The sequence below is a fragment of the Mastigoproctus giganteus genome, chromosome 6 (assembly GCF_048544385.1).
Source record: "Mastigoproctus giganteus isolate SK-2022 chromosome 6, ASM4854438v1, whole genome shotgun sequence".
In the NCBI taxonomy this organism is placed as follows: domain Eukaryota; kingdom Metazoa; phylum Arthropoda; class Arachnida; order Uropygi; family Thelyphonidae; genus Mastigoproctus; species Mastigoproctus giganteus.
The window spans coordinates 67,830,093-67,843,914 of record NC_143580.1 but is presented as its reverse complement, the minus strand read 5'-3'; the positions used below and the strand labels follow the sequence as shown (position 1 = coordinate 67,843,914).

General features: G+C 36.1%; 1 protein-coding gene across 1 annotated transcript in view; it reads left to right on the top strand.

The window, feature by feature from the left end:
- The window catches only part of LOC150084394 (cell adhesion molecule Dscam1-like), a 687,198-nt gene that overhangs the window by 321,597 nt on the left and 351,779 nt on the right, over positions 1–13,822 (top strand). The window contains 1 exon segment of the mRNA XM_090376030.1: positions 11,494–11,901. Within this exon segment, the coding sequence (XP_090232156.1) occupies positions 11,494–11,901 (408 nt within the window).

Sequence of the window (13,822 nt, the reverse complement as noted above, 5' to 3'; positions counted from 1 at the left end):
TTTAACTGTTGGTGCATTTTCGCCCTCTGTTTCCGCTATCAGCATCTTAAATGTCCGTCTTGTGTGATAGTGCTTAAAAACAGCAATTACTCCTTGGTCAAATGGCTGGATAAGAGATGTTGTGTTAGGCGGTAAAAACAGGATTTTGATGTTTGGTGACAGTTCAGCAAGGGTTGGAGGGTGACTTGGTGCATTGTCCAAAATAATTAAAATCTTAAAATCCAAATTTTTCTTTTTGCAGTAGCTTCGAAACACATCCTCAAACAAATGTAGTAGAAGTTCAGTGAAGATCTGCCCTGTCATCCACCCTCTTCTGCTGTTCCTAAAGTAAACACCCAGGGTAGTCCTTGTGATCCCTTTTAACGCTCGTGGATTGGCTGCATGATAAACTATAACAGGCTTCAGTTTCAAGTCGCCACTTGCATTTGCTGCTAACATAACGGTAAACCTATCCTTAGCAGCCTTGTAGCCTAGAGCTCGTGCTTGCTCTCTTGAGATATGTTCGTGATGGCATTTTTTTCCAATACAGTCCGGTTTCATCAAAGTTGAAAATTTGGTCGTGTATAGCCCTCTTCCTCAATTAGTTTTTTCAGTATCGGCGGAAATGCCTTTGCTGCTGCTTCATCTGCACTCGCAGCTTCACCTGATAATTTCACATTATGGAAAGCGTGACGTTTCCTGAAATTGTTGAACCAGCCACTACAGGGAGGCACTTCTTGAGGGGTTTCAGCTTTATTTCTCAGGTCTTCAAATATTGCCAATGCCTTTGCTTTTATCGTAAGCAAACTTGTTCCTGATCTCTTCTTTGTTTGATCTTCTATCCAAACAGATAAAAGATGTTCCATCTCTTCCAGTTCTTTGTGTCTTGATCTAACTGATTTTGTTACACTTTGTGTTGTTCCTGCTATGAAAGTTGCTTTTATTTTTTCTGCATTCTTTCTAATTGTTCTCAGCGTTCCCTCATTTAGGCCTGTAGCACGCACAATATAGCATGTTCTTTCATTCCGGTCAAAGCGTTTCACAATTTCATATTTTTCTTCTATTGATATTGCTTTTCTTTTTCTCTCTGAAGTATTTTCACCAGAACGCTTCCTTTTCACACTTTTTTTCAAGTATTTTAGTCATTTTTTTGAGAATAGAGCACAATTATAAACTGAACAAAAATGAGGAGGCAAGCTTGATATACATAAACGCACAGCGAACAAGTAGCAACTGAATAAACGATGCAGCGCCCGTGTACAAACTGAATAAACAATGCAGTAAAGGCGAAAACACACTATTCTCACATATTACATGCTTATGTTTTACTAGAGGTCACTACCATAAAACAATAAAAACAATTTGCAGTTTCCGGTTTATTGGTGGTTCTTGCTAGTGGAATCTGTTATAAACGGGTAGTAAAAGTCGATCTAATTACATTTGCGATAATACCGATACAGTAGCTGAAATTCTGTTGATTTTTACGTTATTATGTTAAATGTGTTTCCCCTTCCACGAAATCATAAAAACAAAATTTCAGAATCTTCTCTTCATTCCTACTGTGTTGTGTTCAGTTGTGGTGATTCCGCCGCGTTCGAATACCATTTCTTGTAAACACAAAGGCGAATCGTGCATAAGCGAATTCGGTTCGTGTTATATTAAGATATCGTTCCCCTATTTATAAATCGTGTATGATCGAATTCGTGTAATGCAAACACGTGTTATACGAGGACAGACTATTGCAATTAAACACTAAGATATGGGCTTTCGCTATTCAAGTAAAAAGCATATTCATTACGTGATCCTTATGCGTCCAAGAACATTCTCAGACTTAGAATGAAGGTTTACCAAAGCTGCAACCAGGTGTTTTTTTTTTTTTTTTTTTTTAGAGATGCGCTCCACAGCATCAGTCACTCTTTCAAATCTTTAATAGTGTACGGGTTATTTCTTTGTCCTTCAGGAATCTGGACAGGAAACAATCACAGGGATTTAGATCCTATGAATTCGGTGACCAAGACCAACCAGCTCCTTATTGTCTAAGACATCGATTAGACGTGACCCTATCATTAGTACTTCCTTCAGAAAATGAAGAACCGTGCTCTCCCTAATTTTCTGGTAAAAAAATGTTTTTTTTTTTCATATCTCCCATACCTTGAAGAAGTGAAACAAAATGGTCTTGAAGTTATTTCACGCACATTAACTGTGTTGTGCAGGAAGACTGCTCGACGATTCCAGCTAATGAAATTGCGCATCATGCCTTCCAGGATGCAAAGGACTCTCCAAGATTACATGATGATTCTCACTTGCCAATACACGCATACACTGTTTGTTGAAGTTACTGCTAAGTTGGAAGGGCTTCGTCGGTGAATTATGGCGAATCACTTTTGTACTGTTTTCCAAACGTTTATGAAATGAAGTAAATCACCTTTTTCAATGTCGTTCAGAGAGATTGCTGCACCTGCATGTTCAATGGACACTGATACAGTTTGCGTGAAACCAGAATTATGTATTTAAAGTGATTACACCCAACTTGACTTTGAAACTGACGTAAGGCGCATTGATACACTCCAGTTGCCTGAAGTATGCTGAAATTTCCGCTTCTTTGTACACCATGAGACAGGAGGAGTGATGCCTATATACCAGATGAGCTTCTTAATATCTATTCGCACATTAGACTACAGTGTATCTAAATAATTGTCACTTCAATCGACTATTTACGTTTGAATATTTCCCCGCATTAGGTGTATTACTCAATATAGTAATAATAGTTCATTGGTCAATTGAGTAGCATTTTAAAAAAGAATCAACTGGTAGGATGAAAACACCTTTGCGCCCTATTAAAGACAGGCTAGTCAAGTGTGCGTCTATTTGTAAAGTTTAGTGTTTCCCTCTTTAGATAAGGAAAAAATCGTTGTGCAAACAGCTAATTACGTAGCTCTTCGTAAGGTTCCTGTACTATATACAAGAAGCTCCAAAAAGTAAACTGAACTGATTCAGTTAACTTTACTTAAAGAAACTTTATCAGAATACTAATTAGCTTGCTTATTATGAAAGTAAAGATGCTAATGAACTGTTAGTCGAGTTCAGAAAGATGAAAAAGAAAATCGGTAAGTGAGAGAGAACAACCAAGGCTTATCTTCTTATAATGACGAAGACTCATTAATTCAAGATTGAAAATCCGATCCTCAGAATGAAAACTCAGAACATGAACGACAGAAAATACAGACTTTAAATAAATTTTAAAGAACGGAAAGTTACCAATGGAAGAATTAATAAACGTGAAAACCGAAGTAAAAGGGAAAAGCAAGTGTAGTGGGGAGGAGAGTTAAAACCTTCGTTTGCTCATTAAAATATGACTGCTAGGTGAGGATGATTTAAAAGATAGAGAAAAACTGCTTTACTGGTATATAGATGAGAAGTTAAAAAAGTTATTCCATAGAGTGACTGTCAAGTTGAATTACCCTTGAGTTCAATAATAGGATCTCAACTGCAATATAAGTAATCATCCGTCCGTGTTTGTAGAAGATGTTATGTTAACGGGCTAAACGCTGATATTAAACACACCGTGGTTCAAGAATCAAAATTTAAGGTAGACAATATTATTGATTTGTTTAAGAGCACGTAAATTATAACGAGATTAAAACGTTACTCCCTTATATAAGATGTGTGCTGGTTAAAAAGAAAATAATGCATACCTTTAAAATAACAAAGAGCGAAAATCTAGGATTTATTAAACATTACAGTATTCTTTTGCCAAAGATTTCACCATTAAATTGAATTTTGGGCACTTCGATTGATAACCTTTCTTACAGCATTGATAAGCAGTCCTTCAGAAAGTCTTATGGTCTTAGAGCTATGCTTTGATATAAGAGTACTTTAGCATAGGGATCAATAATTGGCGTACCTCGAATGATTTTAACCTATTTGTACATAAATTATATTAGTTTTGAATTTGTTTTTCCGTAATTTTGTGTTGAATTTCCATCATACGTTATACTAAAAAATCGATTATACGTTATACTAAATCCACTGGCATTCTATGCAGTTACCTCCGAAGTAAACACCCTTCAAACTTGATACAAGAAGTCCAGCGATTCTGTTTCTGCTGGAAGCATTTTCAGAGTCCTTGAGCACGTCCTGCGATTTTTCATGGTTCACCAATATGTCATGAAGTCTCAGTCCTTTCAGTTAAAATTTTAGTTTCGAGAAGAAGGTAAAGAAAACACGGGAAGCTACACAGGAATACGAAGACTGAAAGACTACCGTTATGTAGCTCTTTGCCAGAAATTGTTGTACGCAGGCTGGCGTGAGCCGGCCCGTTTGAAACTAGTTGACACGTTCATCGTGTCAACTAGTTTTTGCATCAAGAACTGCTCCACTGAGTCAAACTATCAAATCAGCACGTTTACTGAAGAAGTTATGCAGTTAGTGCTGCAAGATGTGCTACAAAAATATCTGAAAATTGGTGGTGGATACTTGGCGAAAGATAGAAATTTGTAACTTACTGAACAGAATAATTGTTAAGTATAATGGTAACAGGAGACGGTGTAAAAGATATGACTAACTCAGCCACACTTTAAAAAAAGAAAAAAACTTATAAAAGTTCCTCCTTGCCAAAAGATTTTTTTTCACAAGTTCGAACTGAATCCATCCCTTTTCTAGGCAATATAAGAAAGAATAGATCACAGCGACTGTTTCTAGTCTGGAGTGACCAAAAGAATAATAAATTACTGATTTAAAATAAAACTTTATTGTATTCAGTTTCATCCAAAAAACGTACATGATTTATTCATTTTGACACCATATTTTATTAGAGGGTGGTAAAAATTAAAGTTCCAAAGATAATAACTAACTTTCTCGCTAATTAAACGTGTTGTATTCAAATCCGGAATTCACTTGTTTCAAATCATGAAGAGATTTGCTGGAAAGAATAGTTCCACACCACCAGAAGGATAAACAGTGTAAAGAAAATTTGTTGCTCAATTTGAGGGCGATAACTATTCAGTGTGGCACTCTTTGACTGCCACAAAGTCTTAGAATATAAACAGCATGGGCCGTCCGATCCTTTAGATAATCTTACTACTAAAAACCCCAAAGAATTCGAAACCGTAAGAACAAGTTGAATGAACACATTTTTCCCAGAATGAATTCATTTAATGCTCGTTTGGCCAAATTTGGCTCTTTGGCGGTAATTCTGAGTTCTCAGAAACAACTTCAAATCTTAACGGTGTGGTTTATCACACGAAGAGAGAAAAACCTAAACCAAAATGAAGTTACGTAGAATATTGAACCTATAATTCCAATATCCTACAAGAAAGACAGCAGCCTTTTGACATGGTTTTATTATCTCACAGCTAGCCAATTTTCGATTATCTATAAGGTGCGTCAGCTAAGTTATTTTCAAATAAACAGCGCTCATAGAAAAAGGATAAATATATTGCTATTTATTGAAGACAGTGTCACCGCTGACAGCTGTCTCAGTTGCCTGCCACCTCATCATAAAGCGGGTCGACACCTTGGTTTAACACTGGCAAAGCAATCGATAAAAGAACAGTTACACGAGAGACATCACGTGGTTCTCAAGCTCAATCCATTGAAATCAAATACGGCGCGAGGTTAGGATATAAAAGATTTAAATAAATTTAGAATAGTGAAACGATATTGTTTCCTTAAAAATTTCTTACAAATGCAATTAAAGGAGACCTAGTGGCCTTATTTACCTTGGTACTTAACACACCAACGCGTGTATTTTAGAGTCAGTTTATAAGTTAAAATTAGTTTAAAAAGGTTAGTTGAAATTACTAAACTGAACTTTATAAACATATGTTTATTTTCTATGTTGTTTACTTCTTTCAACAACGAAAAAACAGGAAAAAAAACGTATTCGCACAGATATTCGATAATCCCTCTTCGTACCATGATGAGTCAACAGCTCCTCCTGTACGAAGTTTCCATGTTTTTACTTCTAGAAAGTCGGGATTTATATCCGAAAAACAAAGTAATAATAAAATACTAAGTTTACAGACGCCGCACACTAACGCCCCATGGCTTTAGTTCCCTTGCGCAAACCACTATCAAACTACAGTTGACAAGTAAAAATCCACACTGTTATCGTAATAGAGTTCTAAAAAGAATTAAACCGATACAGTGAAGATCATGTCATTGCCAACCAAAAAATTGTCTCTTTATACTGATGAGAGAATCGTTGCCATTCTAGTTAACTACCTCCATATAAAATACTCTTATCTAAAGTGCTACATAAACAATTTATGTTAATCTTGAAAATGTTCTGACAGGCTGATTACAGTTACAATACTCCCCACTGTTAAATAGATCTTCTTCGAACTTCCTATTACTTGTTCAAATCCTCATTGCATTTAATGGTGCCATTAATAATGAAAATACCGAATACCACGTGCAGCCATTAGTTTTATGTTGCCTTCCATTACTGTAAATATTAAAAATACGTATTTTATTACGTCCTAATTCTATCGAAAGTTATATATGTATTTGTTTCACGTTAATGTAATCCTTTATAAAATATTCAATTAAATGGGTATTTTTTTTCCACTTGCAATTCTTAAATCGACTTTAGATACCGAAAATAACAAAGTAGATCTATCTCTCTTTCATTTCCTCTTGTAATAGAGATAAACTGAAGTCTGCGGTGGACCAGCAACTCTCTCAAGGCTTTAGTGGCATCTCTCGTCTTAAAAATACATTCCATAAACGACGTTTACTTAAATTTATTTCACAATACACACTGTGTATGCTCGTAAGTTTTAATCTGGGAGTGCAGAATGGTTACGAGTACCTTTTGACCTAACTCTTGTCTTATTTTCTTTATATTGGGAATTAAAGTAAAGTATAAATTTTGATAAGGAACTTAAAAAGTAACTGACAACAGTTTCACCAGAATCACTGTATTGCAATATTAGGATCGTCAACAGTGCTACCTGTAGGAAGGAATTGACAGTGGAGAAATGCGTTTCTAATTTTTCCTCCTCCTAATTCTTTCTGCGCCTGCAATAAAAAAAAAATCAATAGATATGCGCATTCTGTATCCTTTTAAATGCATTAATGCCTTCCTACTCATTCCATTAACAATACCATAAAGGCGTGCTTCAACGATTTTTGTTTTCTTTATCGTTTAATATGCGTTCTGTCTAATGTTAGCGCTTAGTAGGTCACCCTATAATACTTATTCGAAGTATGCCCATTCGGGACTGCGTGCGCACGCATTCCAGTGTACATAATTGAAGGCTAAAGGTACTTGTTTTCAGGATAATACACCGTTTTCAAAATGAATCTCAAAGTGAGCCTGACTGAAAGAGGAATTTTGAAATTCTGTACGTGAATAGCATAATTTATTGTCACATTTACTTTTACCTCAAATTCACTTAACTTCTTAAGCATTAAATAATTTAAAAAATTAGAAATCTCCAAAAGAAACCCATAACAGATAAAAATTAATCGATGTAACAAAATCTGTACTGTGTTGAAAGAATACAATACAGCACAAACAGCTTAATTAACTGACCTACGAAAACGGTATTTGAATGAAACCAAACGTTGACATTCTGCAGTTGCCATTTAGCATTCGCGCAGAGGCAACTAAAGCCATGAAGTCTCAGTGTATTATAAGTTACATGTGTTCTCTGGTCAGTTTTCTGTTTCAGGATGAAAAACCGGTTTGCAGAAGGAAAAAACCATACAACTAATTTGGCCAGGAGAAAAAAAGGACTACAAAAATCCCATTGGTCTTGATGGAATTCGAATCCAAGCCTTTTCCAGACAGTGTGCAAGAACAACGATCGTAGCCACTGCGCTAGCCAGGCGGGCTGTATTTTGCGGCTAGAAACCATTTATAACGAATTCTTATTAACATCACTGTTGATAAAATAGGGCAGAGAAATAAGATTGTAAAATATGAAGAATTAATAGCAGCAGACAAAATTTATGAGAAGAAACACTAATACACCGAGTGTCATAAATTTTGCCCCACCATAGAATTAAGAGAACTGTCTGTCTCATTATGCAGCGTAATGAGATACGCTGATAATCAAATAGGCTACATGGAAGACAACTAAGCAGAATACACGACCATCGAAGTCAGTGTGACAAAAGCAATTTTAGTTGTAAAAGAAGACTCAACACTATTGTTCAGGTGTCAGAAACTTCTTAAAATGTCAGAATCCCTGTACGAGCAGCCTGCCTATACACAAAATTGAACGAGCTTGCCTGAATGGAGGCCGCAGAGTCAGACTCAATGAAGCTGGTTGCTCCACCGGAAAACCTGCTGTTCATGTTGGACTACATTTATGACAAATGGACGATGTTAACACTCACAGGCGTCATCCAGGTCCTTAGAGCCCCAAACAAATAACAGCTTGACAACCAGATCGTAATTTGCTAGCAGGCTGTGGTTGGCAGCTCTGCCTCTATGAAAAGAATTAAAGATGAAATTAATTCGTATTTAGGTCATCCAGTATCAAGAATCACTACTGGTAGCTGACTGCAGATGCAGGATTGCATCTGCAGTAGATTGTCTTTAGCGATCGGTTGAAGTTTGTTCAGAGAGCGATAGAAGCAGGATCCGTATGTATTCATGCTCCGGTGAAAGGAGTGTTCCTTGTTCCTGCCTTTATTCAACAGAGGATTCAAACCGAACGCCATGAATAACTCCACCCCATATCGCTAATGGGTTTCAGGCAATTTTTCTGCAATATTGATATACTTTCTTGGTCCAATAGACACCTTGTTTGTCTCCTGCTGAGCATGTCTAGGATACGATGGAACAACTTAAGAGCTTTGCCTCAGCTAGCGCCACCCATGGCGGTTTTAAGGAAATGGTTAACCAAGGCATCCTCAAAATATCATCACATACCTTCTTGACCCTTGCATTGTCTTTATACGTTATTATAGGGATCGTACTTTCAAGGTGGAACAGTTTTTTTGACATTGAGTTATATGGGAGAATCGTAAGAGAAACCACTTAATAAATAAATAATAATTTATTGCGTAAGATACGGGAAATCCCTCACAGCCTTATAAACAAGCAGCAAATATTAACTGCTATTACTGTGTAACATACTAAAGCAATATTTGATATAAATAGAAATTAGTTGAATAAGAAAAGCAACAAGGACACACAGCAGAAAAATTAGTTACATATAAGCCAAGATTTGAGAAAAGTAGGCGAAAATTAGATTTTTTTTTATTAAAGAAAGACAGAAAGATCAACGTTCGGAAAAAGAAACTATAAAAGATTTGGGTAAAAAAGCAACCCTTTGTAAACAGAATATTATAAACAAAAGTGGATCGAACCTATGAAGTGGTTGACAAAAAATAAATCAGAGTCAAGGCCCGACGTACCGGAGTTATAGACACCAAAGTAGAGTACAACTTTTGAGCTTACCAAGGTTGGAATTCATATGAACATTAAATACGATTAATGGTAATATTCTTGTCAAATGATTGGTTACAAACTCCGTTAATCTATATGGTTGTGCCAAAGTATGAACAGATCTCTATAATATGCTCTGAAAACGTTTATGGACTGTGTGATCATAAGAGGCTAATACACACACGGTCTTCACAAAAAAGGGACAATAGTTTGAACATATGCATGCCTTAATGTGCACGGTTTTATATAGTTTTTTGTTATGTAAATGCATTTTCGATGATATCCTCCGACATTTTCTGAGAAAAGAGAGCAGTGGTCTTCGGTGTTACATGTCCCATGTCTTTCCTCCATTTCTTTTAGTTTCTTGAGTTCTGCCAATTTCTTCAACAATACCCCTTAACTTTCGAATATTATGTAGACCACTGGAATTAATGGATAGCGAATAAGGTGACTATAACTAGCAGTATAAAATTTCCGAAAAATGATTCTAAAATATAGGAATGCTGAATTATTCATGAAGACAATCGAGTACTACACTTAATGTGTAAAGACCATCTCGCTGAAAAAGTGTTTCACCCAGATTTTCTGATCCTTGAACAACAGGAATTCAGCATCATAAAGAAGCTGTAATTATGAAGATGAGTTGAATGCAACAATGAGGAAAATATTGAAAGGTCCCATGTTTAAATGTTTAAGATGTTTTTAAAAATCTCCATAAAATTATGATTCTGATGTTTAGACACACACACACACACACACACACACACACACACACACACACACACACACACACAGCATAATAGGCTTTCTACATTGTGAAATAAATAGATTTCAAAGTGTTTTCTTTCGTGAAAACTATTCATAAGACTATGCGGCATCACGAGGACTTATCTTTTACCAATAAACAGTTTCATTTGTTACTACTGCTAGAGAAAATTGCGTCCCACTGCCTAGGACATGCGTTCACTACCTGTTAAAGTTTTTTCCAATCCAACATCTTCATTATATTGTAACCTGTGACCTCAAAATTTAAAAGGATAATTTTGCAGAACGAACAAGTCTATTTTCAATGAATATCATACTGATATATGGCAATATACAGCCGCATACCACGCACCAAACCCAGGATCTCCGAAAACCTGGAGTCTGCGGGGGAGGGGGGGGGGTTGACCATTCGTCTTAGATTTCAGACTTGGTCCCCTCCGACTGCCACTTTTTCGGCAGGTTAAAGAAGCATCTTCAAGGCTAGTAAATTTAATCCGATGAGGGCGTTCATTAATTAAAAAGTGGCTTAGACAACAGAATGCAACTTCCTAAATTGAACGCTACGTGTGCCTGAAGGTGATTATGTGAAAAGCTATGTCTAGCCATCTGCGCACACCATGCTTTTTTTTTTTTTTTTTTGATATAATAAAGCAATTTGTTGGTAAATGATAGACATGACACACACATCTTTCCTACAGTACATCTAATATACTATGATCTAATAACAGGGCGATGATCCGCACCTGCAAGTGGGGATGTTCTCCCGCTTGAGGATGGGAGAATGGATATCGTTGACAGATATTGAGATCCTAATATCAAAAGGATCAAGACATCATGGAAACCAAAGAGAAAGTAAAGTCCATTTAAGGAGCTCCAATCAGAATGAACTTTATGGCAACGCTTAATCATGTTCTTAAACGACCCTATTTTCCATAGTCTAGTACATGGAGTATGCAGGTTGAAATCACCGTGAATCACAAGAAACTAATCAATAATATCACGCCATATTGTGTGATTTTAAGTTTTATGCTAAATTGTTGAGAGTATTTAAGGCGGACAAACCAGGCAAGCGAAACGGTTATCTTTTAAGGCTTGAACGGAATCGAGTTATGAACTACGATTTGCAGAATTGATTGACGCTTGAACAAACAAAGAATCACTTAACTTTTCATTCACACGCAAATACAGAAAGATTATAGAATACATAAAACTTATTACTATATATCTAAAAATTCAAGCAAACTAAAAATTAACAGTAAATCAATTTTTACTTAACAGACGTGAGAATATTAACAAACTGCAATCCTTTTTCATAAACTAATATTATTTCTTTTCCTCCACAGATGATCCGCCTGTTTTTGCCTACACGTTCTCAGACCAGACCATTGAGCCAGGACCTTTCATCTCTTTAAAATGTGCGGCTACAGGCACGCCTCTCCCTCAAATCACATGGACCCTAGATGATGCCCCCGTCCTTGAGAATATGAGGATCCGTGTAGGCGATTTCGTAACGACCGATGGATACGTTAATAGCTTTGTCAACATAACCTCTCTGCGGACAGAAGACGGTGGACAGTATGAATGTCAAGCGACAAATGACATTGCCACTATCTCTCATTCGGGAAGAGTAAGTGTATTCGGTCCCCCCTTCGTGCGTCCAATGAGGAACATCTCAGTTCTAGCTGGAGACAGTTTAATTATTAAATGCCCCGTTGCTGGCCATCCAATTGAAAGGATCACATGGGAAAAAGGTATGTCATCTTGTCATTTCCTAAATAGGAAGGTCTCGCTAATTAACTTGTATCCATTCATAGCCGCTTAATTATATGCATCGTAGATCGCCAAGTGTAATGAAACAGATTTCCACTGGGATTTTAAAAGGATTAAAATGCTTCTCTACCCTTTCCTTCTTATTCATCTAGTGCGCGTTGCTTTAATCTAGCTGCTTGATCCAATCAAACTAAATGTCGCTTTGTATCGCTTCGTTATTTCCGGTTATTCAATATTTATGAGTTCCTTCCGACAGGGAGAATTATGTCCGAGATTATTTTTAATTTTTGACTTATGACTGCCGGCTGCCACTTCTACTATAATAATTATCTTTAGGGATTAGAGAACCATTTTACCATTGGAAAATAAAACGACCAAGGTGGCGGTATATGTTAAACATTTCATATGTCTGGAATTACTGTTTGGCAGAAACAGTTAACAGCCATCTTTAGCAACTAATGAAATGCTGATATACTCAACACATTTTGCAGATTGTGTTAAATTGAAAATTTGATTACATTATGTACTTTTGTGAACAATTTCTTTCCTACCTATATTAATCTTTTCAATTCTGCTGGAATGTTTTCTGCTTGTTTCTCACTGATACTATGAATAAAGTTAATTACTTCCCTTGCCTTATTTATTGTTTAAATATTATCTTTACTTACAGAAATCACGTTTTGCTTAATTAAAAATAATTGCTCTGTGATGGCCTCTTTTAAAGCATCGCACTTTCTGAAGGCTTTAATTGTTCAGAATTATAAAATTGTCTTTTCATTTGTACGTACCATAAATATACGTACAGGTTCATTATTTGTTTACAGTCAATGAAGTATGGAACCTTAAAAAAAAAAAGTAATATTTATTTTGACGTTATCATCATCACAATGGAAACAAACTAACTTTCAACCCAGATCAGAAACACTTTCTGAAGTACTGCTAGCTTTGCAGAATCGCAATTAAACAGCAGAATCCGTTTAAGATTTTATCCGGTCTAAAACATTCAAATTGTGTTATCCCTAGAAATATTTCATATACTTAGTATACTGTACAATTACACTACCCAACATGATTTTATCTCCAGCAAATGAATGGTTGTTTCTGGTCAAGTTTTATGTATAGAATTTAAAATTAATCATAAGAATTTCCTATCACGTCTCAGTTTTAAGATATAGATAGATAACTGGATTCTGTACAAAGATATGATTACTATTTGAAATACAATTTTTAAACTTAACTTTTGGTTGGTTTTGTTTATTGGGCTAAAAGTTAAGTACATCATTACTGTTCTTGCAATATAGTATATTTTGATTTCGATGCACTTTTCCGGACAGTCAGTATTTTTATTAATTTTATTACACCAACTGTTCAATATATAGTGTATGATAAACTACGCTACCAGAATTCACCTTCTCTTCAAATTTACCAATTGCTTTTACTGTTTTTAGGTTAATGCATTGTTAAAATGGAGAAGACAAGGCACAGAACTTGCGTCAACCACCCAGACAACTTCTGTTATGTTTGTGGACACTTAACCCCAAAAACTCAGAGGAAGAAAATATACAATGTCACAAAAGTTGCATATTCATTGTACTAAGGGCTGCAAGATCAGTGACCAAGAAAAAAATTGGGCTCCACATATCTGTTGTATTACTTGTACAACGAACTTAAGGCTGTGGTCATATGACAAGCTGAGAGCATTACCTTTTGCCGTCATTATGGTGTGGCGCGAGTCCAAGAATCATTTCGACGACTGCTATTTCTGCATGACAAAAATAAAAGGTATTTCCAAAAAGAGCAAGCCCCAAATATACCATCAGCAATTAGGCCAGTGCCACACGGTAAAGAACTGCCATTATCCTGTGCCACCAAAATCTTGGGGTATTGGAAGTAGTGATGAAG